This window comes from Megalops cyprinoides, chromosome 5, assembly GCF_013368585.1.
Source record: "Megalops cyprinoides isolate fMegCyp1 chromosome 5, fMegCyp1.pri, whole genome shotgun sequence".
In the NCBI taxonomy this organism is placed as follows: Eukaryota; Metazoa; Chordata; class Actinopteri; order Elopiformes; family Megalopidae; genus Megalops; species Megalops cyprinoides.
Genome location: NC_050587.1, coordinates 5,808,059 through 5,835,213, shown reverse-complemented (window position 1 = coordinate 5,835,213; position 27,155 = coordinate 5,808,059). Strand labels below are relative to the sequence as shown.

At 43.3% G+C, this 27,155-nt stretch overlaps 1 protein-coding gene across 4 annotated transcripts in view; it reads right to left on the bottom strand.

Annotated features, from left to right (window-relative positions):
* The window catches only part of LOC118778225 (electrogenic sodium bicarbonate cotransporter 1-like), a 53,414-nt gene that overhangs the window by 7,946 nt on the left and 18,313 nt on the right, over positions 1–27,155 (bottom strand). For 2 of the 4 annotated variants that reach the window (XM_036529647.1, XM_036529648.1), the window contains exons 4-20: positions 25,543–25,678; positions 23,160–23,320; positions 21,935–22,114; positions 20,144–20,242; positions 18,184–18,260; positions 14,507–14,664; positions 13,911–13,998; positions 11,993–12,147; positions 11,307–11,423; positions 10,629–10,803; positions 9,077–9,210; positions 6,817–7,088; positions 5,604–5,674; positions 3,583–3,768; positions 1,663–1,776; positions 925–1,086; positions 126–304 (exon numbers count right to left, since the gene is read on the bottom strand). In XM_036529647.1, the coding sequence (XP_036385540.1) occupies positions 126–304; positions 925–1,086; positions 1,663–1,776; positions 3,583–3,768; positions 5,604–5,674; positions 6,817–7,088; positions 9,077–9,210; positions 10,629–10,803; positions 11,307–11,423; positions 11,993–12,147; positions 13,911–13,998; positions 14,507–14,664; positions 18,184–18,260; positions 20,144–20,242; positions 21,935–22,114; positions 23,160–23,320; positions 25,543–25,678 (2,464 nt within the window). The remainder of the gene's footprint in view (positions 1–125; positions 305–924; positions 1,087–1,662; positions 1,777–3,582; positions 3,769–5,603; positions 5,675–6,816; positions 7,089–9,076; positions 9,211–10,628; positions 10,804–11,306; positions 11,424–11,992; positions 12,148–13,910; positions 13,999–14,506; positions 14,665–18,183; positions 18,261–20,143; positions 20,243–21,934; positions 22,115–23,159; positions 23,321–25,542; positions 25,679–27,155) is intronic. The other 2 variants (XM_036529650.1, XM_036529651.1) reach the window with 1 other exon arrangement.

Genomic DNA, 27,155 nt, shown 5'->3' with positions numbered 1-27,155 from the left:
CAGAGACAGAGACAGAGGCAGAGGCAGAGGCAGAGGCAGAGACAGAGACAGAGACAGAGACAGAGACAGAGACAGAGACAGAGACAGAGCGCGAGAGAGAGAGAGCGAGAGCGATCCCCCCGCACCTAACTCCCAGGAACTTGGGCTGCTCCCCAGGGGCGGACGTTTCGGTCTCCATCTTCAAGCTGTCGATGTGGGCAATGGAGATGACTGTGGCCGCCACGTACCAGGGCAGGCCCATGAAGGAGCACACCACCATCAGGATGGCAACCCAGAACAGGTCCAGGTGGTAGCCTGCACCTTTCTGCATGAGGAGACGACAGAGATGGTATGACACGGGTGTGACACATGAAACAAGTGTTCTACTGAGACAAAAAGACAAGCGACATTCAAGGAACCACTGGAAATCTGCCCACAGCTGACATCTGTACCTTCACTAGTGTGCAACAAACACTAACCTCCCTAGTCAAGGGGTTCATTATGTATCACTTATTAGAGGTATAGCCATGACCATAACAAAATATGCACTCATTACATCCATTTGCCCTGCCTACACACTAACCCGTTTTAGATGCAGTGACATCATTGCCTTCATTAAATTTTTACCATACACTTACCATTTTTACCAATTTTACCATATATTTTTAGACATTAACACAAGTATGTTCGTGAAGCTGTAATGTCTAAATTTTATGTAAAGTCATTTCAAGGGTTTTTGCTGGCCTGATGGTTTTTATTGGCCTCAGCTGCAAATTTTCCACAGCAAGCTCTATTAATATCTTGTAGAGTTGGAATGTAAACATGGCGGGTAGTGTGCTTGACGACGCGCTGCCCGTCTGGCCATTGCATGCTTCCTGTACCCTGCCAGTTTAAATGAGGCGTGCCGAGGCATCCGGCCCACAGTGCCCTGTCCAGGCAACCCACCTTGAGCTTGTGCTCCTTCCTGTTTACGATGACGGCGGTGATCTGCTGGTCCATGAAGACCAGGATGGTGACCAGCAGGGCAGGGAGCGCCGAGGCCAGGTACACCCACCAGGGGTTCCCACCAAACGGGGGCACCAGCCATCCTCTGAGGGGGCTCGTTGGCTGCAAAACACAAGCCGGAAAAGTGAAGGCACCGAGCGCCCCAAATACTTCCTCACACACTTGCTGGGCACGCGCACACACACAATTTCAGTTAAAAATAGAGGTGTGACCAAACACTGAGGGAGGAAGCAGAAGGAAACACAGGTAGATGGAGAGATACTGGAGCAGATGTCTCTCTTCAGTGTTCAGAGAAATGTTCAGGGGATTATTTTACAAACAGTAAAGCAATGTACCCTGAATTTATTGGGGGAGGGGCTGGCATTCTCAGTCTCACCACACTAGTGGAACCAAGCTATCACTGAGCCTAATACAAAACCACGTTCCCTTTGACATTTCAAAGCTCAAAAGGCTCCAGTTTCAGGTATAGTTTGATTAAAAGCTGACATTAAAGGGCACATTGGGTTTTAAAAGTGAAGTGCTACAAAACTGAGGACTTCATATCACCAATTACCTGAGCAATGAGCTAAAGATGGTCTACAGGATCCTCAAGATTATTTTACCTTATGTAGATAATGTCAAGGGCTTGTGTTAAAGATTTGCTAAAATATGTAAGGCTGCATAACACAAAAGGCTTACCTTGAATTCACCTGGAACGATGAGCTTAGGTGTGTTCACTCCAACCAGTGCATCCACACCGCAGAAAATCAGTATAGCCAAGATGATGGCAAAGTCACTGATCAGTTTCCTTACCTGGAAGGGGAGAGGCATGTACATTTCAACAGGGTAACAGTGGCAACAGTGTTTATGCAAAACCTTTCACTAAATTCTTCCAATGAGGCGATGATTCACGTAATTCACCACCAAGTATACAGTTATACAAAGCAGCAGGGTGCAAAATACGGGGGGTCTTGGGGGGTCCGAGAGCCCTTGATTGAGACTTGAGACCCCCTGAAAGCCTCAACAGCAAGATTTTGAGGGGTCTCTGGAAAAATCCTTAATTTGTCACTTGCAATTGTCACTAAAAATGTCTTTTAACCCTGAAAGCCTGACAGACGCAGGCTGCATCCAAATTCACATCCCTTCTTCTCGGTTGAATTGCTCACAAAGTGTTGCTAACGATGCTAGTTGCTTGTCTATGCGACAAAGTGCTGGCAAGAAAAATAATTTTGAATTTACATCAAATTTAATCAGTTACAATCTGCATTCAGCTCTGCATCCATCTCCACACCCTTTTGTCTTACTTGAATTACTCAGGAACTTGTCATTGCATAGATATGGAACACATATCACAAGAAAGAGCGGAACCGGAGCTTTGTAATGATGCTAATGATGATACATATTTGTACATACCGAAGTAATCACATCACAGATCAGACTTCTGAAAAGTAATATCTTTACTAATTTCTTCACCCATTTTCACATTCCTGCTTCTCAGTTGAATAAGTCACGACGTCCCTATCGCTTCACAACGTACCGCATCTCAAAATAAACAGCAGAACCTATCCTTTCCAATGATAGTTGTTTCTCTGTGCGACAAAGCATTGTCGAGTAATCTGGTTTTGAAATCACACCAAATTTCTGCATTGTCTCCAACATAGGACTGACATTACATCCCACTTTGTATGAAAAATAAACACAAAATAATGTAGTTGCTTTTTATTGCAATGATTCGAAAGTTTTGGTTAAAAGAAGTGCACAGGTTTTCCTGGGAAACTCCCGTAATTTGCATGGCAAACTTATGAATAATCTTCATACACGGATCCATAAGTTTTGTATGTTTGTATGACATTACTCAACTTGCCAGATTGTCTATGAAACACAATCTACACACACAATCCACAACACTACATACAATTATGTATTTACTTATTTACTATCCACCCCCCGCTGAAAAAAACCTCCCGTATTTTGAAACCTAAATGTTGGCAGGTATGGGTAGGGGGGACCCCCTGATTGCCACCAGGTATTTCGCACACTGTGTAGCAGTGATATATGAGCCTGAATGCACACCACACATTTTTTAGGGTGAAAAGGCAAAGTACTATACAAGCTTGGTCTGTGGACCATAAAGCAACCAATATAGGGATTTGCTGCATTTAAGTGCAGTAGTGTCGATTTCAAAACTAAATACCAGTTCTGTAGTGATCCCAAAGAGACAGCCCTCTGTTAGGCCTCACACATAACCACTGAGGTATAAACCCAAAGAGGATTAAGATACTCATATGCTACGCCAAAGGAAAGGCTGAAATTTGAGCACCTCAGTGATGGCCTGACACAAAAAAAAAATGTAATGAGCAGATACCAATGGCCAGCCAATGACAAAGCCCTGCTGGGAAACTGCTTTTGGTTCATGTTATGATGGATAAGAGTGTCCTGCTGAGCCAAGCCACAGAAACAAGGACATCAACTTCCATGCCTTGTGGAGGGACACTCTCAGCCTAGGCCTTCAGGCCACAATAAGCAGAGGAGGTTTCTGAAATGGACACTGCAACTGAGAGGCAGCGAGACGGGGGGAGACAGAGAGAGAGCGAGGGACAGAAAGGTGCAATGGCTCACAGTGGTGGGGAAGAAGGGGCTGGTCTTGAACTTCTTCAGACACATGGAGCAGGTGTAGGTGCCCAGGAACAGGATGAAGGACATCAGGGTGATGTCGGGGACATAGTCACACGCGTCCCCTACCAGCACACCTCCGTACTTCAGACACTGCTTCTTCGTCAGCGAGGCCCAGGTGGCGTTCAAGGGCTACGGTGCAGACACACACACATTAACACACAGCGCTCTCAAACATCATGAGCGCACTCAAGCACACGCTTACATCAGCCACGCTGGCAGGTTGCAAATCAATTGGCCCTGTTTGGGGGAAAAAATATGAAACTAATCTGTACTCAACAGCTGCCAGCAAAACCAACATTAGAGAATAAAAGAAGAGAAGACAGGGAGTGAGGAGAAAATGGACAAAGCAGAGTCCTGGAGGTAACACGAGCTCTCATGTGGCTCTTTGGCACAACTGTAACAGTAACTGCCCGGCCACATTAAAAAGGTTTTAGCTGAATGAACAGGCATTGTCAGTGCGGCCAAGATATTTCTATGGGGGTGATGGCTGCTGCTCTCTGTGTGAGCTTTTCATAACTAGGATAGACGGAATGGAACAGAAAATGAATTGCGAGGGTCACGTTCAACTTTTCATCTGAAGCATGAACTTCATTGGGCCAGTGTCCCAAAGATAACCTCTCTCATAAGCAGCTCTACAGCTTAGGTCCTCAAAGGTGTATGAAGAGAGAAACAAAAATGTTTGTCACTGTCTTACTATAGACAATAGGAGGCAGACAAAAGCTGAATCTCTTTTCAGAAAAATAATGAGGATTCAAGGTGGGAACAGCATTTTGGACATTACATTTCAATGCCCTGGGACTGGGGCATAGATGGGACTGAGACTACTGTAATTTCACTGAAATTGATTGTCTCATTGTGGCTAAAACAATCACTGTTTTCTTAAACTACACACTGTAACAGACTTCAAAGCGTTTAGTGGAGACAGACATATCCATTACACAACAAAGAGGTGATACAAAGTCATGACTATGACTATCATGACTATCAACATGAATGGATACACTTCTGTTCTCTTGTGCTGGTAGTCCCGTTGGACAAGAGCATCTGCTAAATGAATGTAATGTAATGCAATGTAAAGCTCTCAGTGTGCTTCAGTCATGAAACTTGAAAATCAATTTGTTTAGTTTTTTCATCACATCAAGATACAAAGGACATTTTGAAGAATTTTTGAATAGAGAAATTCAATTAGACAGACAAAATTATGTAATAAAGGGAAATACTATTCAGAACCAAAAGTTGGCAAATCAAATCTATCCCATTTGTCTTTAGATTACCTCAATATATAAGGAGTGTAACCAATCATAGTTTAGGACCTTTAATTGTTAGCCATTAAGACTTCTGTCTGATCTAGAACCACTGCCATTTTCAAATCCTTTTCATCTGATGAACAAAACCTTAAGCACAATGTGGATTAACATTCAGGGCGTCCACAAACAAAGCTTATTCCAACACAGCAACACTCTTAATATTTCATATTCAATGGAATATGGGTGGGTCCATAAATGGCAAGTGATGTATCATAAGATAAATATTTATCAAATTACATAAACGGGGCTTTGGATGTCAGCACTGTGCTGGAGAATCATACATTTCCGGGCACAGCTATCTACATAATGCTGTGGGCATTTTTGTAATGCCTTTTTAAAAACAGACTGTACAACCAAACTTTTGTCCTGGCAGTGGGTATTCACAGTAGGACGACTGCTTATCAAAGCTGTTAATTTTGTGAATGCATGTCTAAAAGCTAAAATGATGCATTACACAGGTAAAAGGATGACTGCATGTGTGCATGGCCCTGGAAGTGGCACAGCTATATACCATAAGGCATTAGTCCGTGTGAGTATACCATGCCTCCAAACAGGAGCCTTTACTGTGTATTTCACATTACAGAAATAACAACTGAAAAATCAAATCTTGTATTTGAATAATTGGGTGTATTTGAATGGCATGCCAGGAATACTTACCAGCTCTGTGCTGTTGGACATCCAGCTGCTTGACCCATCTAATTCATCACTGGCCAGAGCAGAATCATTCCCTGAGGAAATCAAAGTGAAGTTAAATCCTTGTATGAGCATTGATCACCTTCAGTCCTGATTCACACACTCGCCGTAGTGAGAAAGCTGAACACACATTAACCAAATCAATAGCAATGATCGTCTTTAGCACAAGCCTTTGTGATAGGACACTTACCAGGGTCTGATAAGACAGACCCAGCTAACATTAACATTATGTAAAGGCTAAACTGATATGTTAATGAGCTCCATTCAGGCAGGAAACCATTTGGCAGAAGGAAGCCACACTAGAGAAGGTGACCATGTTCTATGTTGATAGGGCTGGTTGCACACAAGCCACAAACTCACGGTGGGTGACACGCAGAGCCAGATGGCTGTATCGCAAGATTTATGATACCCACCATAGGAACTGGCCAAGAATGTATATGGATTGGAGTAGACTTAAATTTCAGACTACTTTGCAAAAGTAGACAGCTTATGCAGGTAATAAACAGCACCACTGGGATATGTTGCTAAATTTGAACAGCATGAAGAGTGCAGCCATTACATGTTAGGAACACATTAGCTCAGGTATAAAGGGATCATCACAATCCAGAATGAGAGAGTGGTGCTTCTCACAGGACCCGCGGTGCAAACCCGAGAGCACATTCCACAGGACCTAGAACGCGTAATAAGGAAGCCCTGTTAAATAGTATTTAACTATTTAACACTCTGATGTCAGAATCGCCACTGTCCCTCCTCATCTTTGCCACTGCATTCCTGCCAAGTTGCCGATTAAACAGACAAATCCGCAGGGAGAGAGCAAACAGATATCTAACAGCACACACTCTGACGTAACTCCATTGTCATCATTGCTCATGTTAGATGTGCTCAAGGGGAATTTCACTTTCAATGTAACGCAGAGGCACAGTCCAAGAAAAGTGCGCAATATTAAACAAGGCTTTTCACAGACCTGTATTTTTCCCCCTGTGAGGTCATTCATAGTTCTCCAGACTGAGGATCAAGCACTGCATTTGGGACACCTTCCAGGTTGTCTGAGTGGGATTTTAAAGCAACTCGGAGCAGAGATAGAAAGAGTAAACCCTGCATACGTTTACCCAAATGGTGGACATGAGATCAGTGCCCGGCCAAAACTGGAACCTGCTGTTAATGAATATTTCCTCACCGAAGGACGGGGGCATGCAGTGGCAGCTGTACTGGGTCACGTCGTCCATGTGGAAGTCGGGGTTGATGGGGTGGTACTGGGCCAGCTTGATCATCTTCTTGAAGGCGTCGTAGATAAAGATGAAGCTGATGAGGGCGGAGAAGCCCTCCTCGGTGAAGCGCGTGAAGTACTGCACCAGGAAACTGGCGTCCGTTGCCACCAGGATCAGGCAGAAGAAGGCCGACCACAGGCCAATCCACAGCCGGAATTCCAGGTAGTCGAAGTTGTTGTCCCTGGGGAGAGTGAAAGCCAATGCTTAGGGCTACACCTCCAACCAAGAATGCCACAAAGAAGAATTTAGGGGTCATGTGGAAGTGTATCCCAACTTAACTAGACTTAGGATAGAAAAACAGGCCTAAAATAGAGCAAACTAGAGCAAAGCTTGTTTTCAGATTTCTCCACATTTACTCATCCCCATTTGGAAAACATTTGCCTGACAAAACTGCAGGACCAAAATTTCAATTTAGTATGTAATTTTTAAGTAGGCATTCACTTTAAAACATGTGCTTACATTTATTGATTTAGAGAATACATTTATGTATTCAGTTTCCTTAAATCTACATCTATATATTTAATAAAATCGCAATGTGAATAGCCTTGTTTCCCATAGCATAGAATTTCAATACTGCTCCTCCTCTCAGAACTAATGCAGGTAACATGCTGTGAGAATAATTATCTACACCAATAACCAGCAACCCTGAGTTTACAATGCATCCACAGGCCTGCATTGACTCTCGTCCGCAGCAGACTCGTCTGGACAGCTGGCCTGATACTGAGCTTGCTAAAGACACGCAGGTCTACATGGTTTCTGAATAATCCATTATTTCTCAGGCTGAAGCTGTAACAAAGCGGTCTGGTGTTGCCTGAACGTTTTGGCCGCGTCTGCCGCGCTCGGGTGACCGCCTGTGTGGCCATGCTCCGCTGAGGGTGCAGAGCTTCACCGAGAGGCCCCGGGACCCTCAGGGGAAACACTATACTAGAGATCAACGCTGCCATCTCTGCCGTTAACAGAGGTGTACTGTTTATTGGATTGTTCATTTAACTGTAGCCTCCCTCCCTCCCTGTCCATTTTAGACCAAGTCAAGCGTGCAGTGAGCCACGCCAGAGCAGCTTCTGCCAGTGAACGTTCGTGGTGTTTTCAGTGCTACAGTAACTGAATGAAGCTCTGGGGAGAGCTGAAGGTGGAGCTAACGGCAGCTAGCATAGCATGCAGGTGCTGAACAGCATACAGAGGGTTTGCCATATTCAAGGTTTGAAATAAATGTTAATTATTCATAGTGGAACAGGCCGGGTTCAGCTCGAGGTAACGTTAGACCTCTGGTGAGTCAGGTGAGAAAGAGACCCACGGCGCATCATGAATTAAGTCTTTCATATGCGGCATCGCTCTTGACTGCTCCGCTGCTTATGTTACAATGGCGCAAGTGTAGCTAACAGACGGAGGGCTGCTCCACAGAGGTTCCCAAAACAGGACTGCTCCATGTAGCCTTTGTCTATGGGTATGTGTAATACAGCAGGATGATCATAATTAAAGGACATTACTGGATCGAAGGGATTGCATGAACACAAGAGATGTGCCAATAGCAAAATTTATAATCACACTCACCATTATGAGTGTCCGTTACCTCACCGGCCATTGTAAAAGTCAGTTTATTAAGTTATTCTTAAATGCATTCACCCTTAAGCAACATATATATTTTGCTGGCTCTGTATTTATTCCTGAGGATCTATCTGCAGGGGTCATGGGTGCCAGAGAGGCAGCATACTCGACCACCGACTGGTGATAGAGGTGCTGAATTCACTTGACAAAATAAATAAATAAAAATAACTACACCACAGATGTATTAAAAAACAAAGTTTTGGAAGCTGTCCAGCTATATACCATAAAGCCATATGGAAGCTTTGGAAGCTTTCCTGCAGTAACCGTCACCATGAACACAGGCTTGAGGCTTTGATCTATTGGCTATTACTGTTCACACCATGTCAGTGTTGGCCAGTCATAAACACATATACAATTAAAGCATAGACTGCAAATGGGGTGTGAGATTAAGCTGCCTGACACGTGGTCAGAGCGAGGGAAGTTGTGATGTTTCAGGTGAGGGTGTGTGATGTGTCAGGTGAAGCTGTGTGCGGAGGTTCGGGTGAAGCTGTGTGCGGAGGTTCGGGTGAAGCTGTGTACGGAGGTTCGGGTGAAGCTGTGTGCGGAGGTTCGGGTGAAGCTCACTTGCTGAAGGTGAAGAGGAGCCTCTCGAAGACGAGGACAGGGCCCGTGCTGCTGAGGATGGTGAGCGGCTGTCCGGCCAGCAGGCAGAAGACCGCCCCCGCCACCGCCGTGCCCAGGAAGCTCTCCAGCACCCCCTGCAGAAGACGAATCAATAAATGATGAGGGCCCACAGGCCTCCCAGCAATGTCCCAGCAGGCCCCGCGAGTGACCCGCCCCTGTCCCTGGCTTCCTGCCTGACAGGAAACAGGGCGGCCGAGGCACCTGTCCCCTCTCCCACGCACTCACCTGCCAGGGCCTAAAAATACATTTATTTTTGTTTTTACACCACACTAATTTGGTCATTTGTTTTTGTGTTGTGTGCATAGTGTCATAGGCATACCTACATATATATGTTTTAAAATGAAAATTTTCAACTTTAAAGTAGAAATAAATTTTAATTATATTATGACACATAATATAAATAGTATATATTAATGTTTAGTATCAATTAAAATAGAATATCCAAAATTATCATTTATACATTCATAATTTTGACCAATGAGTAAATTGAAACAGAAAACAACGAGGATGAATATATGAATTAATATGATGGTCAGTAATCAGTGAGCACATGCTGACTTTTCTTCCCACCACACAGTGACAGCAGATTTGAATCTGCTGCCTCAGCAACTGCTCCCCTATTTACAGTACAGTGCAGAGAGAATGCTTGCATTTTGCAACACTGCGGGGATATGCCCAATGGCACTGTATTATAGACAATAAAGGAGTTCCTAAATATCAAGACATGTTAGAGGGCGGTTCTATATGTGAAGAAAAAGTGACCCTCTCTTCAGTGGTAGTCTAAATAAGTATAAATAGGAATCAGTTGTAACGTGGTCATCTTAATGTGTAACAAGTGAATAATCAAAATCTAACATCCAAAAAATATTTATGCGATGCAAAATCAGCATGTTCCTGCACACAGACACAAACTCCCCCAGAATATGTTAATACATTTGAGGTGTCTGTCTTAATGGCCTAATTGGCATTTGTCCAGTTGTTTTATTGAATCATCTGCATGTCATTTTAGCACACTATCATTTCTCCTCCATGAATAAGATTAGCTTCCATGTAAACAGAGGCGCTGGAGACAGGTTAGAAGGGATTCCCTCCTGCCGGCTTTGCCTGAGTCATCCCACCTGGAAGCTGCCAGAGACCAGGCCTGCTTTCTAATCTGGATCTCTGGGTATTTATAGCCCATAATTCCCCTGTAACTTGCACCAGCAGGCGCAGCGTTGCTCCTATAATAGGGTCAGCTTTCCGCAGAACAGTCACAGAAGCCCCTACGTAACACAGCCAATCTGCGCTTCCCAGAGCTGACGTGTGGGGCACCTTGAACACATCACCAAAGGAGGGGTACCTTCTGCTAAATCCAGACTAAACTGGTCTACCCTTCAGGACCATCATTAAAACTCCAGTGGGTGAATGATTACTGTACTTACTGGATTTGGACATTCTAAAATCAGAGCCATACAGGTAACCTACAGGAGGAACCTGGCAGGGTAGAACCCACCTGCATGTTGTCTGTGGCATCCCCCAGGAGACCCCCGAAGGTGATGGCATTGGTGACCGTTCCCAGGTAGATAAACAGGATGGCTGACAGGGACTGGATGTGCAAGGCATCATAGAAGTCACTGGCAAAAAACGGGACTTTCCTTTTGATGTCCAGTAAGAGGCCACCGCAAAACCTGACACAGATACAACATGCTTCAGGCAAATACATACAACACACTTAAATACAATACAATACAATACAATACAATACAAATACAATGTACCTCAGCCAAATAATTACAACACACTTCAACCAAATAAATATAATGCACCTCAGGCAAATACATACAATGCACTTCATCCAAATACACTCAGTTCTTTGCTACCAGGGTAGTGGGGCGTGAACCACTTTTCAGTAGCATAACAATTATTTTATAAGGTGTCAATTCTTTAGATTACACAACTCCGTCTTATTACCCTCACCTAGCATTTCTGGATACCTATATATATCTGCCATATCTATGCAGACATTCCAGGAGTCAGCAGCTTGATAAGATAAAGGCCTCATTGATAGTTTGTGGGTGTTGTGAAAAAGGCAACAGGTGTTGATATGTAACCGCATTCCCAGTGCTGGATTCACCACACCAGACCGCGGCTCTGCTCTGAAGCGCTGGTGACACGCCCCCGGGCTCCTCACCGTCCTGTCCGCCTCAGCTCCTCACCGACGTGATGGCCCCCTCCCCCTCCATGCCCCCCATCGTGCGGCGTGTCCCCGTTCATCTGCACGCCGTCCCCTCCAGCGTACATGTTCTTTCTGCGGAGGCAGAGTGGGCTCAGTGAGCAAGACCCGGACACGCAAATCACATAATAAATTATATATACATACACACACACACACACATCCACACACACCACTCTCCTTCCCTCTCTGCACCTCTTCAAACATCATTTACTCAAAATGCAAAACCCAAAGAGAGGCCTTGATAGTGAAAAAGGCCCTTTTGAATGTGAGGGGTCTCTGTGGCACAGCGCCTGAGGGGACTGCTCAGGCTGAGTGACAGGCAGGTGTGACAGCCTGCTGAGGCTTCATCTGAGGCCAAGAAATGCAAATCACTGCATTCAATTAACTCCCTGCCTTTCTGCCTCACAGCATGCATTAGCCTCCAATTATGGAAGCTGACATTCTCTCTGCTGTTTACAAATGCAATTAGTACATTACACAAGGTGTGTTTAGCGACATTCCCCATGCTTTCAGAGAAAAGGAACAGCCACTGCAATTGTCGAGTCAAGAATCAATCACCAGAGGACTGGACATATATATAAATTCTGATGTTTGAAAGCACTGGCGTATGAAAACATCTGTGAGGGTATGGTTCTCCTGACCTTTTGTCTGAAGAAGGCAGGGACTTTGGGGGCTCTATCCTGATGTCTGGGTCCCATTCCCCTGGAGGCAGGACGATGACCTCATCCAGGAACTCCTCTATGCCGGCAAGCAGATCCTGCCTGTTCTTTGCCTTGTATGCAATGTCATGGAAAACCTATATACAAACAAAACGGACAGGTTTAAAACATTAAATGCAAAGTAGAGAATATGACCATTTACAATGGATGTTATTATATTGTAATCAATATGCGTCTGGCATACCACAGTGCAAGCATGTTTCCAAATCCTGCTACATTTAAATCCAGTTCTTCCAAAACAGAGCAGTTTGGTAACCCTCCAATTGCACTCTAATTTCCCATTAATTCAGAATGAGAGGGGAATTTGCTTGGCCACTAGCGGTGGCTTTGACAGGGTATGGCAGATGCAACAGACATGCAGGTGAGATGCAGAAGGCCAAAATCCGAGCAGAATTCAATGGGTAGCTGTCTGGTTTGTTAAAATGCAACCACAGGAACTCCTGTTTTGTGAAGGCATGACAGCGTTGCTGCCTTGTTGTTTCTCAGTGGGCAGATGGGCCGAGTGAAGCACAAGCCACTGCAGCATTGACGGTAAATACAGGGATGGTGGACACTGAGAACCTGCAGCCCAAGTGCATGCTGGGAAATGGAGTGGACAGCACATGCAGATGCAGTGATTGTAAACATAGGGCTGTGCAGATAACAGCCATGGCCAGCTGTCTTGTAGGACTGGGATCAGCTGAAGATGCTCTTCAGTTTTACAAATGGTATGAATGGATAAGGCATGTCATTACAAGTGAGATAATGTGCACATCGCATTTTCATCCAAACTAGCTGCAGGTTTCTGTGGACTTCTTTGAACACTGGCTTGTGCGCTTGCCCCATCTTTAGCAGAGTAGAGATATACACATAATATGAGTGTTTGTCTTTTCCTCCTTTTAAAAACCGTAAAATATCTGCAGCTGTAAAAGCAACCGAATTGGTACAGGGTATGCAGATTTTAAACGTCGCTCTTTCCCAACGAAAATTTTAGAAAATATTTGTAAGCATTTGGAAAATGACTCTTCTCAGACACTTCAAAGACTTTCATTTTCATTTCTGTATCTGTGATTTAATTTCCAAGACGACAGTGACCTGCATTTCCCCTGGAGTCTGGTGCAGAGCCTCCTTTCCTGAGTCTAATTATCTCTTAATACAATAAGGGCCATATTTCCATTCATTAGCCCTAAGGCAGCCCACACACACACACACACACACACACACACACACACACACGTCAATAAAACTGGAAGGACGACACGACTGCCCGTCTAAATGCAGGGTTTCAAATATAGTAAGATTACACAGGAATATCCTAAATTATCATTCATATATTAAGAATGTAGGCCACTGAGTAAGTCGAGCCTCTAGTTATAAAAAACTAGAACTGTTTAAAGAGGATTTTCAGTTAATCAATAAGGACTGTACATTCTATAATTATGCAGTCACCCTATTACTTAATATTGTCAGCTGTTCTGAGAAAACCAGTATATAATAGGATGGAGCAGAGACTATATAATCCCAGGTTTCAGGGGAGCAAGAAAATCTTGTTAAAGTAAGCCAAGAAGAGGCAGAAGGATGGGCTTTACTGGTGTGAGATTAGCTGCCTTCTAGGCCCTGATGGAGTAATCATAACCTTTAATATCTGATCTCTATTCACACTTTCTGTAACTTACCTTCGAAACTTGAGGTAAGTGACCCTAACAATGACTGTATAGACATTTTCTTGTATAATGTGATCCCGTTTATCACAGTAAAGGGATGAGAATGTGAGCTAGGCTCAAACAGTGAATGCACGGGTACACACAGCGATGTTTCTGCATGTACAAGGAACACAGGGACAATGACAGTGAGTCCTTACCTCATCAGACATGAGGGTGGCGATGGCTCTTCCGATTTCGTGGTAGGACTTGGCTTTTCCTTTGGGCCCCAGCAGGATAAACAGGAATCTGAAAAAGAGGAAGAGTTTACATTTTCGGACAGAAAAACCTGGCACAACTATGCAAGCAGCTCACAAGCTATTTTTTCAGAAATCACTCAGGCATTTGGGGAGTCTACTGCATGCTACATTTTCAAGGCCAGAAATTATGAAACCAGGATTTTACATTTACATTTACATTTATTCATTTGGCAGACGCTTTTATCCAAAGCGACTTACATAGGTTACAGTTCTTTACAATGTTATCCATTTATACAGCTGGATATTTACTGAGGCAATTGTGGGTTAAGTACCTTGCCCAAGGGTACAGCAGCAGTGTCCCAGCGGGGATCGAACCGGCAACCTTTCGGTTACGAGTCCTGCTCCTTAACCACTATGCTACACTGCCGCCCATGTCAGTGTATGAGAAAATACATTCAGATTCTGATTCAGATATACAAGGCACACCCACAGTGATGTGGGAATGAGTGTAGTTTGTGCGGTTACAGGTGCAGAGTTGCAGTGTACAGGTGCCCCACCTTGTTGGGACAGGGACTTCCGTCAAGGCTCCCAGCATCACCGCCTGCTGGAGGCGGACGAACGCCACGAAAGGACTATCCAGGAAGTCCACCTCTCCCACCAGGACGTTGGAGGCCTCTGCGTCACGAGGCAACTTCTTCATGAACTTGTTCTTCAGCTGCGGAACAAAAGAGTGAGGTTTCCGAGGCAACCACACTTTCAAACCCAGCAACCGCGGTTCACGCAGTGACTTCACATGTGACATTAAGGTCCATAATTGAAGGCCATGAATTCACTGCTGACATGTTAATTTAAGCGCTGGGAAAGAAAAATCCATTAAAGACCAGACGAAAGTGTCTACAACACAATGGCTATGACTGCCTCTGTAAAAGGCATAGGAAGACAAATGGCCAGTTGTCAAGAGTCGGTGATGCTTTAGGACAGGTCCAGGTTGCCTCTTTATAAATCACTGCCATGAATCCCGCATGTTTCCCTGCCTTTAAATTAAAACCCAGGGTAATCCCTCTGGAATCGTCACTCAGTTTTTTTCCCAGCGCTCCACTCATCTTCAGTGCTGTATTAATCGCCACTGCATTCTCTCTGCCTTTACTACAGATATGCACCCTATGCTAACGATACACAGCACCTCTACAAGAGACAGGGACAGGAAGTCGAAATCAGAGCCACGGTGTATTTATGCATCCGCCAGTAGGGGACATGTATGCTTGCAAGTATATCCATAGGGGAGTGTGATGACTTCATTCATAGACATAAAACTATAACATACAGTTACCCGCTATAAATACAGGCAACTCAAGAGTGCAAAACTGCACTCACTGAATGTAACCTTTCAATTCAAATGGAAGCAAATGTGTGCAAAAAGACATACTGAATATTAAACATGCAAATTGACTTTTTCTGCCAAGGCAAAAGTATTTATATATTAGTTAGACTGTATTGTCAAAGTCAACCTATACATTTTAAGTATTTCAAATGTACTAATTTACAGTTTTACAGAACACCACAAACTTGCATTCTGTAGTTTCATTCCACAGGGAAACAATGTGAAAGTGGCTCTTGACCATTATATAAAGCCTAGTCAAGTTATTCACAGACTGGCTTAGACATCAAACCCTTCGTGGATGTTATGGTCATGGCATGGCTAAGGTAATGTAATAACTACTCAGGTTAACCACGCCCTAAGATAGAGGAGCTTTATATAAAACAAATGGTGGTATAGTGTGATTCACAATGACAACAAATCCTACATTTAGGAAAGGTAAACCACCAATGGTTGTTTTGCAATATGAGATTACAAACCGACAGGCTATAAAACCGTTGTACTCTTGCTTTCAAAACCGATTAGTACATTTCCACAAGTGGAGCAGCTGTTGCAGATGTACTATGATGTACAGCCTTCTGTCACACCACATTTGGATACTTTATTAGCAGGTCAGGGTAAAAATAAAGCTGTAAAAAAATAAAGTGTCCTGTGGAAAGTTTCTGAAGAATTTATGAAGTGTTATGGAATCTTCTGTTAACCAAAACAGAAAAGTAATCCTTGGGTTGCCTGAAGATCATTAACCAAGGTCCAACCTTTTTATCACCAGAGTGAGTCACCTGAAAGCTCCAACGACCAGGAGAATGTGAAGCCACTACAGTACAGTGGTCACAGCCATTTCAACATCAACATTTACACATGTTAACTTCATTCTAAAACTATTATTTTACCAACTCCTGAATTCCTCAGGTACCATTAAACTCTCAGTTTAACTGAATGCACATCTAACTTACACCCCAAGTTCATAATGCCTCTACTGTAAATTACTTTGCTCACATGACTGCTTTGGCTTCCATTCAGCCCCAGTTTATGATCAGCAGTCAAGAATCTCTCAATATATTCATATGCACAGTGGGCATTTCCTGAACACAGAGGCACAAAATGTTATGATATTATGGCACACAGAAAGAAACCACTCATTGTGAATAGTGACAAAATTATTTTTGGCACCAAGGAGGAGACAAATGTGGTAAAGATTTTTGCTCACTGTGCAAAGCGTTAGGGTCACGTAGAATTCCTCTGCAAAGTGCAAATGTAAAAATGCTGCAGAGTAGGAAGTGGCCAAAAAATACAGTCCAACCCTAGTGGAACTTATCAGGAAAGAAAGGCCAAGCCCACTTCCCGCATACAAGTCTCAGTAAGCAGTCTTAACCTGACACACACCACATTTCATTTCAAAACCAACATTTTATGCCTCCTTATACAAGCTGTCAGAACTACAGGCATGCGAGAACTGCAGTCCGAGCACACTCAAGAGGGAGAAACACCAGGACCAGCACTGCATGCCCAGTGTCCTGGACACTCAAACACTAGTCCAATTGCAGTGAGGAACTCATTCACACAGCCTGTACAAGACTGACAAAAATGATACAACATCTAGGAAATGAAGTTGGAGAATACAACAAGCACTGTTTATCACCTACGAGGTGACCCTATGACAATCAAAATGTATTTGGCTGTATATTTACAATTGAGTCATCACACAGTGCTCAACAGAGTGCAGAGACTTAAGAAAGAGCTCAAATCAGGGAAGAACAGACCCCAGGAGAGGGCAGCTGCAGAAAAAGGCTTCATGCTAATTAAATTAAACAGAAGCCTGAGAAAAACCACAGGAGCGCGCTCTGCTGCAGGTGATAAAGACCTCGGTCTGTACGCGTCAGAACGGAGTCAGTGACCAACGCTGTGTGCTCAGCACACCTCCACACCAAATGCAAGAGCCTCTAAAGGATGACCATATTAAGAGACGTGTACTATGGTGCTAACTTCGTGTAAAAGGCAAGTTAAAGGCAGACTGGCTGCTTTGCTTTTGAGCACCTGGCAGGATTAGTCTGCTCCCATGTCGGTTCTGGCTTCTGCTCTCGGAGGTCGGGCTCATAATGAGTGGCGAATGATGAGCTTCCAGAACTTTTGGGACAATAACTCGCTCAGACACTGAAGCAAAGCCCTCTCATTAAAAGCTTTCTGAAGCATCAACGTTTAAAACACAAAGGGATGCTATCAGCTACAGAAAAGACGATGTAATACTACTCTTCTGATTGGCTCCAAAGCAGCAATTATGAGTAAACACATCTCACCGACAGAGGTCTTACAAAATGAAAAATTACACAAGATTTTAGAGACTAAATTTCTTCCTCCCTAATCTGACAAGCAGCTCTCAAACCACCCACATCTATATCACCCATTCAGTCTCCACAGCCTCAGTAACACCAGAAAACCTGAACCATCAATTAAAGGATAACACCCTGAGCTAAGGAAACCGTTAAAGCTACCTAGTTTGCTTGTACAAACAGGTTATTAGGAAAACAACGAGACTGCTGTTTCTATTTACTACTGCAGAGACAATGGAAGACAGGGAGTACTAACTATTGCTACCTTGGAATGCTCAAACTAGGAACTTCTACCATCAACCAGGAAAGGTAGCAGGGTACATTTGGCTATATGTGTGAAGTAATTCAAAGCACTTAGTGCTTCACCAGATTCTCACCATTTTGACAAACTTATAAGTTCATGTATAAACTTGGAGTATACCTGCTGCAGTATTTGACAAATACCTTCAAGTAGATCTTCATTACAGCAGTTACAGGCATTTCATCAGATAAGAATGTAGTACACCACTGGAAATAAAGCAGGACTTACCTGATCCTTTTCAGGTTTGTCAGAGAAGTCATTCAAGCTGTTCGACGTCAGATTCCGATGGGTGGTCGTTGGGCTACCTATGAAAATCATTGAAGAACTGTTAGCCCCGTCCCAGCAAGCACAGCACAGGTAAGGGAATGGATGAGCCAGAAAGGGAAGGCCCAGAAGTGACACCCGAAGTGGCACCCGAATTTCAATTGGAAAATGAAAGGAGAAATGGAAGTCAGACTGAATTTCGAGCATCGCTGTTCAGTCTGAAAAGAATAAGAGAGCCCCTGTACAATGGAAAGATACCTTGCATGACACTCAAGTTCCTCAATTTTTAACAACACCTGCATATGAAGGGCACTACAGCTGAGCTGTTCCTAAACTGCAGAATTGCTGCACCATCTTGCAATGAAAATATATCTATATATCTGACTTTTCCTTACAAAGGTAGGATTACACAACCAGAAAGAATTGAGGTAAAGGAACTACCACCACAATTCTAAACATAAGAATGTACAACACCGAATGTCTAAAGATAATCAGTTTCCAAACACTGTTTTGTCAAGGCAATTTTTTTTTCAGTGCTACAGAGGTAAGATAGCATGAGTATTGCCATGGGGAACAATGACTTTTTTTAGCCAAATGTTGGGTGCCTGTCAGCACTGGAAGTTTTATGTCCCCATCAGATTCAAGGTTCACACTGGTAGTGGGGCATTAAACTTTGATCTCAGAACACTGGCAGCGGTCCTGGGAAGCAGACCTACCACCCAATGTGTGATAAGGCGGCACACTTTTCTCTGAACGTAATCTTTCTTCAGCTGGAATAGTACACAGCTTTTCTTAAATCACCTACAGCAATTGCACTTCTCCTTGAAATTCCTTACAGCAATCCCCTAATCGCCATGGATTGTATATTTTGTCACTGCTGGTATGTATCATTGATTAACACAAAGAATGTAAGCATGTGGCAGACAAGGTGGGAACCTAAACAGTACGTTCTCAAGTCTGGCTTTTTATACAGGTCACATTGACAGACCCAGGACAAGAGGATGCTAAAGCACATTATAAAGCTAAAAAGACCTGCTTAATCTGATGCTATTGTACTTAATGCAACACAAATCATTCCACCATATTCTCAGTCACTGTTTTTTGGACATCCATGATCATATTTAGGATGTCAGTTTGATGCAGCCACTAAAAAAATATTCTGTCGGGGGATGGAACATTTGGGGTGAGGGGAAGTGTGAGAAATTTAAAAAATAAAAAGGTTGGCATTGTGCACACCAGGTTTTGTTTAATTATCAGCAGGCCGTTTGTCATTCTGCTCAGAACAAAGAGCGCCATTTTTAGCGGGCGCTTCCTGCAACCTCCCACGGCAAAGCGTGAAGGTCAGGCGTGACTACTGGGGTGGCAGGAGGCCGTGTGACACGCCTCGTACCTGCTGATACTCATCCGGCCCCGTCATCATTTAGCATGCCACCTTCACTTTGATGTGTGGCTCAGATAAGTCTCCTCTCGCCAGGGTCAGCGCTATTCCCATAGCAGCGCTTTATCGCTGCCCTTCTGGAGACTGGATTTACAGGAATATATTCCCGCTTGTAAAGTGTGATCTGAAATGTCATGGGATTGTCTCATCTCTCTAGTATGTGTTGAAACACATTTTATGCTGCAGTGTTGCACTACAAACCAGCAGGGCCCTCCTGTGACCCCACAGAAGCCTGCCCTGACCTTCTCCACATCACTAATTTATGTTGACTTATTCTTAAAATTAAAGTGGGAGTAGCAACACCTCTCCTTAGAAAACATTAATTAAGTCAGTGGGGTTTTGTTGAGGTACTACGGTAATTAGTTGCATGTCTAGGCAACTAAGTTTGAGGAGGTGAGGTGGATGAAAGGCAATGAAAGAAAATGTGAATGAGTACGAATGGGGGGTTGGCTGGTGGGTGGCACAGACACAACTATGGGAACTTACTAAGCCATTCCATGCTGGAACTCCTCCGGAAATGGAGCTGCTCCTCGGAGTCTCGCATTGTTAGACAAGGCACAGGGTTTTCGACTGGGCTACGCGGGGCTTTTTAGTGGCCAGAGACAAGGTGCCGAGCAGACCAAAGAAGAGAAGAGAAGGAAGGACACAGTTGATAGGACCCCAAGACCAGAATAGAAGATTGTTAGACAAGAGAGGTTAAGGAAATCATAAAGAAGGTGACTGAATATCACAAGCTTTGTGGTGCCTGAGGAAATGCAGTTGTCTGACTGCCCTAAAAATGGAGTATGCATGCTTAATCTGTTTGGCTGAAATTTCATTTTTGTAACCACTTGCCTACAGAGGTCAAGTGACTGATTCTCACTGTACAAGTGTAAAATATTTCACTTTTGTCATCACATTTACAATACAATGATTAATTTGCCAATTTCACTTCCTTTTGAGTATACAAGTCACAGAAGACTGGAAGTTAGCACTTAGTATTTTACCAAGTGTGATTTACTTTGTGTCATACATTACTTTGTCAGTGCTAAAAGATATGTATATACATACTGCTGGCTGCCATGAAAGTAATCTAATGAGAACTTGTTTTGGTATATCATAATGTCACAATTACCACAATCAAAGCAACTGATTGTTTAAAAATCAGACAAAATGCATTTCCTTAGATACACCATAAAACTTAGCATTTTGTGCCCAACTGTATCTAAATAAGCTCATTTTAGTCATGAAGAAAACACAAAATAAGAGGACGTGTGTAAACCCAGATAACTTCATATTATAAACGAAAGCAACTAAGAGAAATAAGAATTTGATCGTCTGCATGACAAGTTTTGTTCTGAACTGCTACACAAAACTTGTAAGGAGAGCTTTGTGTCTCTGAAGGTTATTCATGGCATTTGATTAAAGGAAACGCATATGTGAGCAATCCTGCATGAGGGGTTTACTGCTACATAAATACAGTGCTATACATTTCTGTACTAATCACATATGAAAACAGAAGTACATATGTAAAAAGTATAGCACTAGGCTATAACCATAGGTTACTCTTGGAATATGATTTTGTTTCAGTGTAAATTAAGCCATCTTGGCTAAATTCATACTCATACTATACTGTTTATGAGTAGCTCTACACTAGAGCATCCATCAGCCCCACAGTATGACCCCCCCCCCCCCCCCCCCCCGTATCATTAATCTATAAATGTCCTGCATGCAGAATAATCACAAAGTGGTCTCATTTGAAAGAATAGGTTATTCTTGCAAATACTGGATTTCTATGATTTTAACATGTTAACTGCAGAAATGTGTTCAACAGAAAAATGTTTAAACGTTTTTCAGAAGTAATTATTCCAAAAAAGATTTTTTTTAAAGCTGAATAGTATTAAAATCTTCTGGAAAGTATTTGAACGACACAAAGGACAAAGGACTAGGTGAAGTATTAGGGGGCTCAGTAATATTTTGGTTTTTCTTCCTTTAGTAATGCTTTAGTTTGTGTTGGAATGTGGCTATTTCATCAGAAAACTGATAAGACTTCAGTTCAACAAGCTCTGAGTCAGGATGTAAGTATCACCCACAACATGAAATTTTGTAGTTTCTTCAGTGGAATTGAATCCCCTCTGATCATCTGAGGTAATAATGGTTGACTGTAATATAATATTATTTTCCAGGCCAATATTGATGGGAGTTCGGCAAATGGGGATAAAAGGCACGAAATGCAAAAAAAAAATTTGAGCGAGAATGAGAAGTAATAAGACTGCACCAAACTGGCACCTGCATTACCATTATCCTGGTTGGAAAACAGCCTACTTGCACTGGAGACAGTTTTGCCGATGTCTGCCAGTGAGCGCAAGTTGGACTTCTTGGTCTGGTGCCGGTGCTTCCGCAGCAAGGTGTACATCACCTTGTCCTTCAAATCAGCCTTCAGCTGGCCGCTCTCGATCTGGCTGTCTGTGATCACCTCTGCAGGGGGGAAAGGAGGCTGTTAGAGAGGAGACTCACCTCAATATGTGCACGTAGTCATTTTAGGGTATGCCACCTCTGAAAGGGATCAGTGTGAAATGACTGTAGCTTTGCAGATACAAGACTGGATCAAAGCTGCATGACCTGAGGCAGAGCAGTGACAGAGCCCACAGTATGGGACTGTAGGAACAGTTTAATTCCACTGCTCTGTGGCCACACTTCTAGCTGTCAAGCCATCTGCTTGTGCACATACACAGTTAGTTTATGAGGAGTCAGTGACTTGTGATTTACAGTGTTGTTATACAGTATACATATTTGTGTACACAGTATTCATTTTGTATTGGTGTGTCTGGGAGTGTGTGCCACTTTCTAAGCCTTGTTGTGACTGTCAGGCAGTTTTTATGGTAGTGTCTCCTGAAGAGCCCTATGGACATCCCACTAACTCCCTGTATACTTCAAGTGTCTGGATCATTCTGTAATGTGAGCCAGTGCAGTTAGAGTACCTTCTACCACAGTCAGCAGTGTGGCATAGTGGCAGTGTAGCATACTGACAGTGTAGCATAGTGGTAAGGAGCATGGCTTGGTTCAGTTCCTTGCTGGGGCACTGCTGCTGTACCCTTGGGCAAGGTACTTAATTCAGAATTGCCTCAGTAGCTGTCCAGCTGTATAAATGTAACTTTAACCCATGCAAGTTGCTCTGGATAAGAGCATCTCTGGAAAAGAGCATCTGCTAAATGACAATATGTAATGCAATGAGAGTCACCGCCATTAAATAGCTGAACATTTCAGAGGTAATTTAAATTTACAACAATGGGTATTCAATAAACCAACAAGGGTTTCAATAATTGAGGAAAATAAGCTTTGTAACTTTGTTACATGTTTTTGTCTAAATAACCTAAAAATTCATTTTCATTGTATTTCCACTCCATTAAACTGAAATAACCTAACCCAAATAATGTCACTCGTAAAGGGCTCCTACAGTGGTGAGTGTCTGCTCCTCCTTCCTGTCCAGCAGTAGTGGTCATTTCAAGAAGGCCGCACTTACCGACCAACTGCGGGAGGGTGGAGGCCTCCAGGTCCAGCATGATGGTGCCCTTCTCTATGCAGGTCTTCAGCTCAAACAGACTGTGCAGGGACAGTGTGGCCACGTGAGGCTTGCTCCAGCGCTCGCCGCCCTTCTCCACCTTCTCCTCAAACTTAATCCACCTGTGGAAGAACAGAAACATGCTCTACACAAAGCATACATGAGCACGAGTACAAGCATCACTGCTGAGTTACGGGAATGTCCCAACAGCTTGAGTCTAACCTACAGGGAATACTTTTCCCGCTTTGAGAATTAGTGGTTTAAATAATCACATATCAGGAAACAAATGTGTCTACTGGTGAAACTTTTGGCTTTGATTCAATCAAAGCAGCAAAGTCCTCTTAGAGGAAAGCGGTGGTCCGTTTATGAAATAAAAACACGACAAAAAAGAAAAGAAAAAAACTCCCAAAATAATCCCACAGCATGACAATAAGATGATTTACTGGATCATCAAAACTTCCAAGTCAACATCTTACTTTGCTGTAATATAGCACCAAATTCATCTGTGAGGGTTTGGGGTTTTTGGACTGAATTGCACTTTCCTATAAAGTGACTTAGCGGTTTGAATTAAATCTGGGGTTCAGTGATACTGACTGTCCCTAGATTATATAGATAATGACAGGATAAGCCATGCTTAGTTATCTATGGTTGCAGCTGTACTCAGCTTCCTACAAAGGGAATCCAGGTAAAAAAAGCAAAAGGCTGAGTTTTGTAGCCGTTACTGTGAATGAAGAAATGAGACGACAGAGACACCAAGGCTTTACTTTCCTTACACAACAATCACTGTGTCTATGTTCATCTCGGCTCTGAAATACTGAAGAGGATGTGGACTGCTACACATCTCCATTCCTTTGAGAGAAGTAATCTTGAAATGATCTTGCCTTGGAACAATAAAAGCTGTACGTTCCCTCAATGCAGAAAAGAAATGCTCAACTTCCTTCTGGAATTGAGCAGTAATCTCTGAAATTCCACTCACTGCTTTGGAACAATGCTGTATTCAGCTGCTGAACAAACATTAATTCATGATAATACCGTAAGTCATACAGGTTCCATGAGTCTGTATGTATAGTGTTAATGGAATGTGACAGTCTTCACTTGCCAAACATCACACTTATCGCCTTAAGCCTTAAGATTTAAAATGATCTCTTCCTCCATCCCGCTGTCACCACAAATGCCAGGTATGTCACACATTAATGTGTCTGTGTGCGGGGGTTCCGCCGTGGGGGCGATACTGAATTTTATTGGTGGAATTAGCTGACTGCAAAGGAAGACAAACAGATAAACTTCTCAACCCATCAATCATAACTACAGACTGTCAAAAACGGACCTTTATTTAACAAGCAAGGTCAACCAACAAATCATTTTTTTATTCAGGGTGACAACCTGGACAAACAAGACAGGTAGGAGCTGCAAGGAGCTACTTAACCAATCAGCTTCAGGGTTGGCCAAATTGAGACTTTGCACAACACAGGGGAACCACTCTTTCAGTAAGTGCCAAAGAACGTTCAGGTCCTCAGTTTAACATCTGCTCTGAAAGACAGTGCCTCAGACAGCACGATGACCCTCATGCCCCCTGTTGGACCACTATTTCAAACAGTAACCAAGGTTTCCGAGGTCCCATGCTGGAATAGTAAGTAGGCCCAGGCCCAGCTGTCCATTGTGAGAAGGGTACAGGGTGTTATGGCTGCCCATGCATCCATAAATATGCCAGGCTGCTAATCTGAATATTAATCTCATTACATCTCAGTCTGTTGAGGTGTGCTGAATTTCTTCCTAAAGGCTTCCAACAAGCAAGGCAGTGAACACTTTAACACTCTTTAGTTTTCAAGAGAAGATTAAAGAAGATTAACTTATTTTAATACATTCTACTCTTGGTTTTCAAATAAGGCTAATCCTAATAACGTAGAGGACCAGAAGTAAATTACTATACTGGTAATGTCCAATCTGAGTTGAGCACACTAGGATTATGGGACAAAGCAGACAATTATACAGACAAAGGAAGTGCAGAGACATGCTGATTTTGAAAAAAGAGACTGAAAAAAAAAGAGATTGATATAACATTCAATCAAATCCAGAATTCAAGGTCCACAATATTCTTTGTTTACTACTAAGATTTTAAATTTTCCCAGACACTATTTCTGCCAGTTTTCAAATCAGAAACAAAAGAAGCTGGTGTTTGAGATTTACATATATAATCATACAGTCAACTGGGTAACACAGTCCAGTGAGGACAGGGAGACCTGTCTGGTCAATGCAGTGCAGTAGGAAGGGGAGTATGCTGGTTAACGTAGTCCAATGAGGACAGGGGGCATGCTGGTCCAGTGTGGGCTGGGAACGCTCTTACCTTGCCGTCTCCTTCCACTCCATCTCCTGCCCATCCACGGCCAGCAGCTCGTCCAGCTCTGTGAAAAGCTGCGGTGGGGGAGGGCCATCGTCCTCCTCGCCCAGGATGAAGCGGATCCGCTCGGCGGCCGGAGACACTGCGAGAGGGAGCACACCAAATTTCAAAGACCGCTACACAGCAGAGGCAGCCTCGCCCCCCTCCACTGCCACCTTTACAGACAGAGCCCACATCTCCACACAGGTTGGCACATTCACAACCAACACTAACAACTACTTCCACAGGTCTGCCTGCTTAGTGCAGAACATCTCCTGCACTTCCACAACCATCTAAGGACAAAGTTATGGGTCTTGGTGGGTGTGTCCCAGGCTGGTTCTTATAGCCCATCTAGAAATAATGAAAAACACCAATGTACTCACTGTTAGCCCCTACCTCCAGACAACACATGGTACCCCTCATCACAGGAACCCAGACTCTTAGCACCAGGCACTCAAACCCTTCATTAAGACAGTGTCCTGTCTGAGTGATTATCAACAACAGTAAATTAAATGATTGATTAAATGATCACAATTTCTACATGGGAGCCTCTTCACATGAACCACATGAACCACATAATATATACTGTAGCCTGTACCAACCATGGGAAAAGTCAAAGCGTACTGTAAAGCAACTCAAAATAGTGCAACTTCAGCAAAGGAAAAAAAAAAAAGCACAGTAAATGTAGTTAATTAAAGCTATTCATTGCAAAAGAAATATACATAATTTCTCTAATATATTTGTTACATATTTATTGCTAAAGTTTCATTAATTCAAGCTTTGTGCTTCTGTGTGATGGCTGCAGCAAATGTAAATGAGAATCTATTCTCAGGATAAAATTCCTCCTCTGATCAGATCGTGCCCCCTGTTTATTCCCTGATCCTGCTCTCACGATTTTCCTTTACAGACCGAGATTGAAACGCACATGCTGTCACAGCACCTGAAATGTTGCACGGCCTGACAGCACGGCCAACGCTCTAACGCATCCGCCTGATGGGAGTGTCTGTTGTTGATTCAGCACGCCGCACGAGTCATGCCTAACTGCTCTCAATGCGTGTTATCAATAAAAACTGCCCCGGTGTTGCTGTTAGACACAGGTGGAAGCGGATGACTTCACTTGTATTTGCCTGCTCAACAAGATTAAGTTAACTGTTGGAGGGCAAAACAGTAGGAGAGGGAGGGAACAGGGGCTTAAAAACAGGGGCTGGGAGTCTGTACTGCAAACAGCTGAGTGCCTACCATTCAGAGCTGCACAGATCACACACTGCTCATCACTGCTGCCTCAAGCTCCCAAACCAGTAATCCATGCTCTCCTACACCGCTTTGGACATTAAACTGGCAGACATCCCAAAACAGACTCGTGCCCACATCGATAATGTTTATAGTGCTATAAAGCAGTCAAGGAATAAACTACTGCAAGTCTTGATCAAGGAATGATATTCCTAGAAGCATGTATCCAGACAGAAGCAAAGTAGTTATTCATTAACTCATTACAGCCAATTAAATTCTGATTTGACTGATAGCTAGTAGTGTAGTGTTTTGCCTCGAAACTACACCGTCTTGCCTGGCCAAGTGGACAA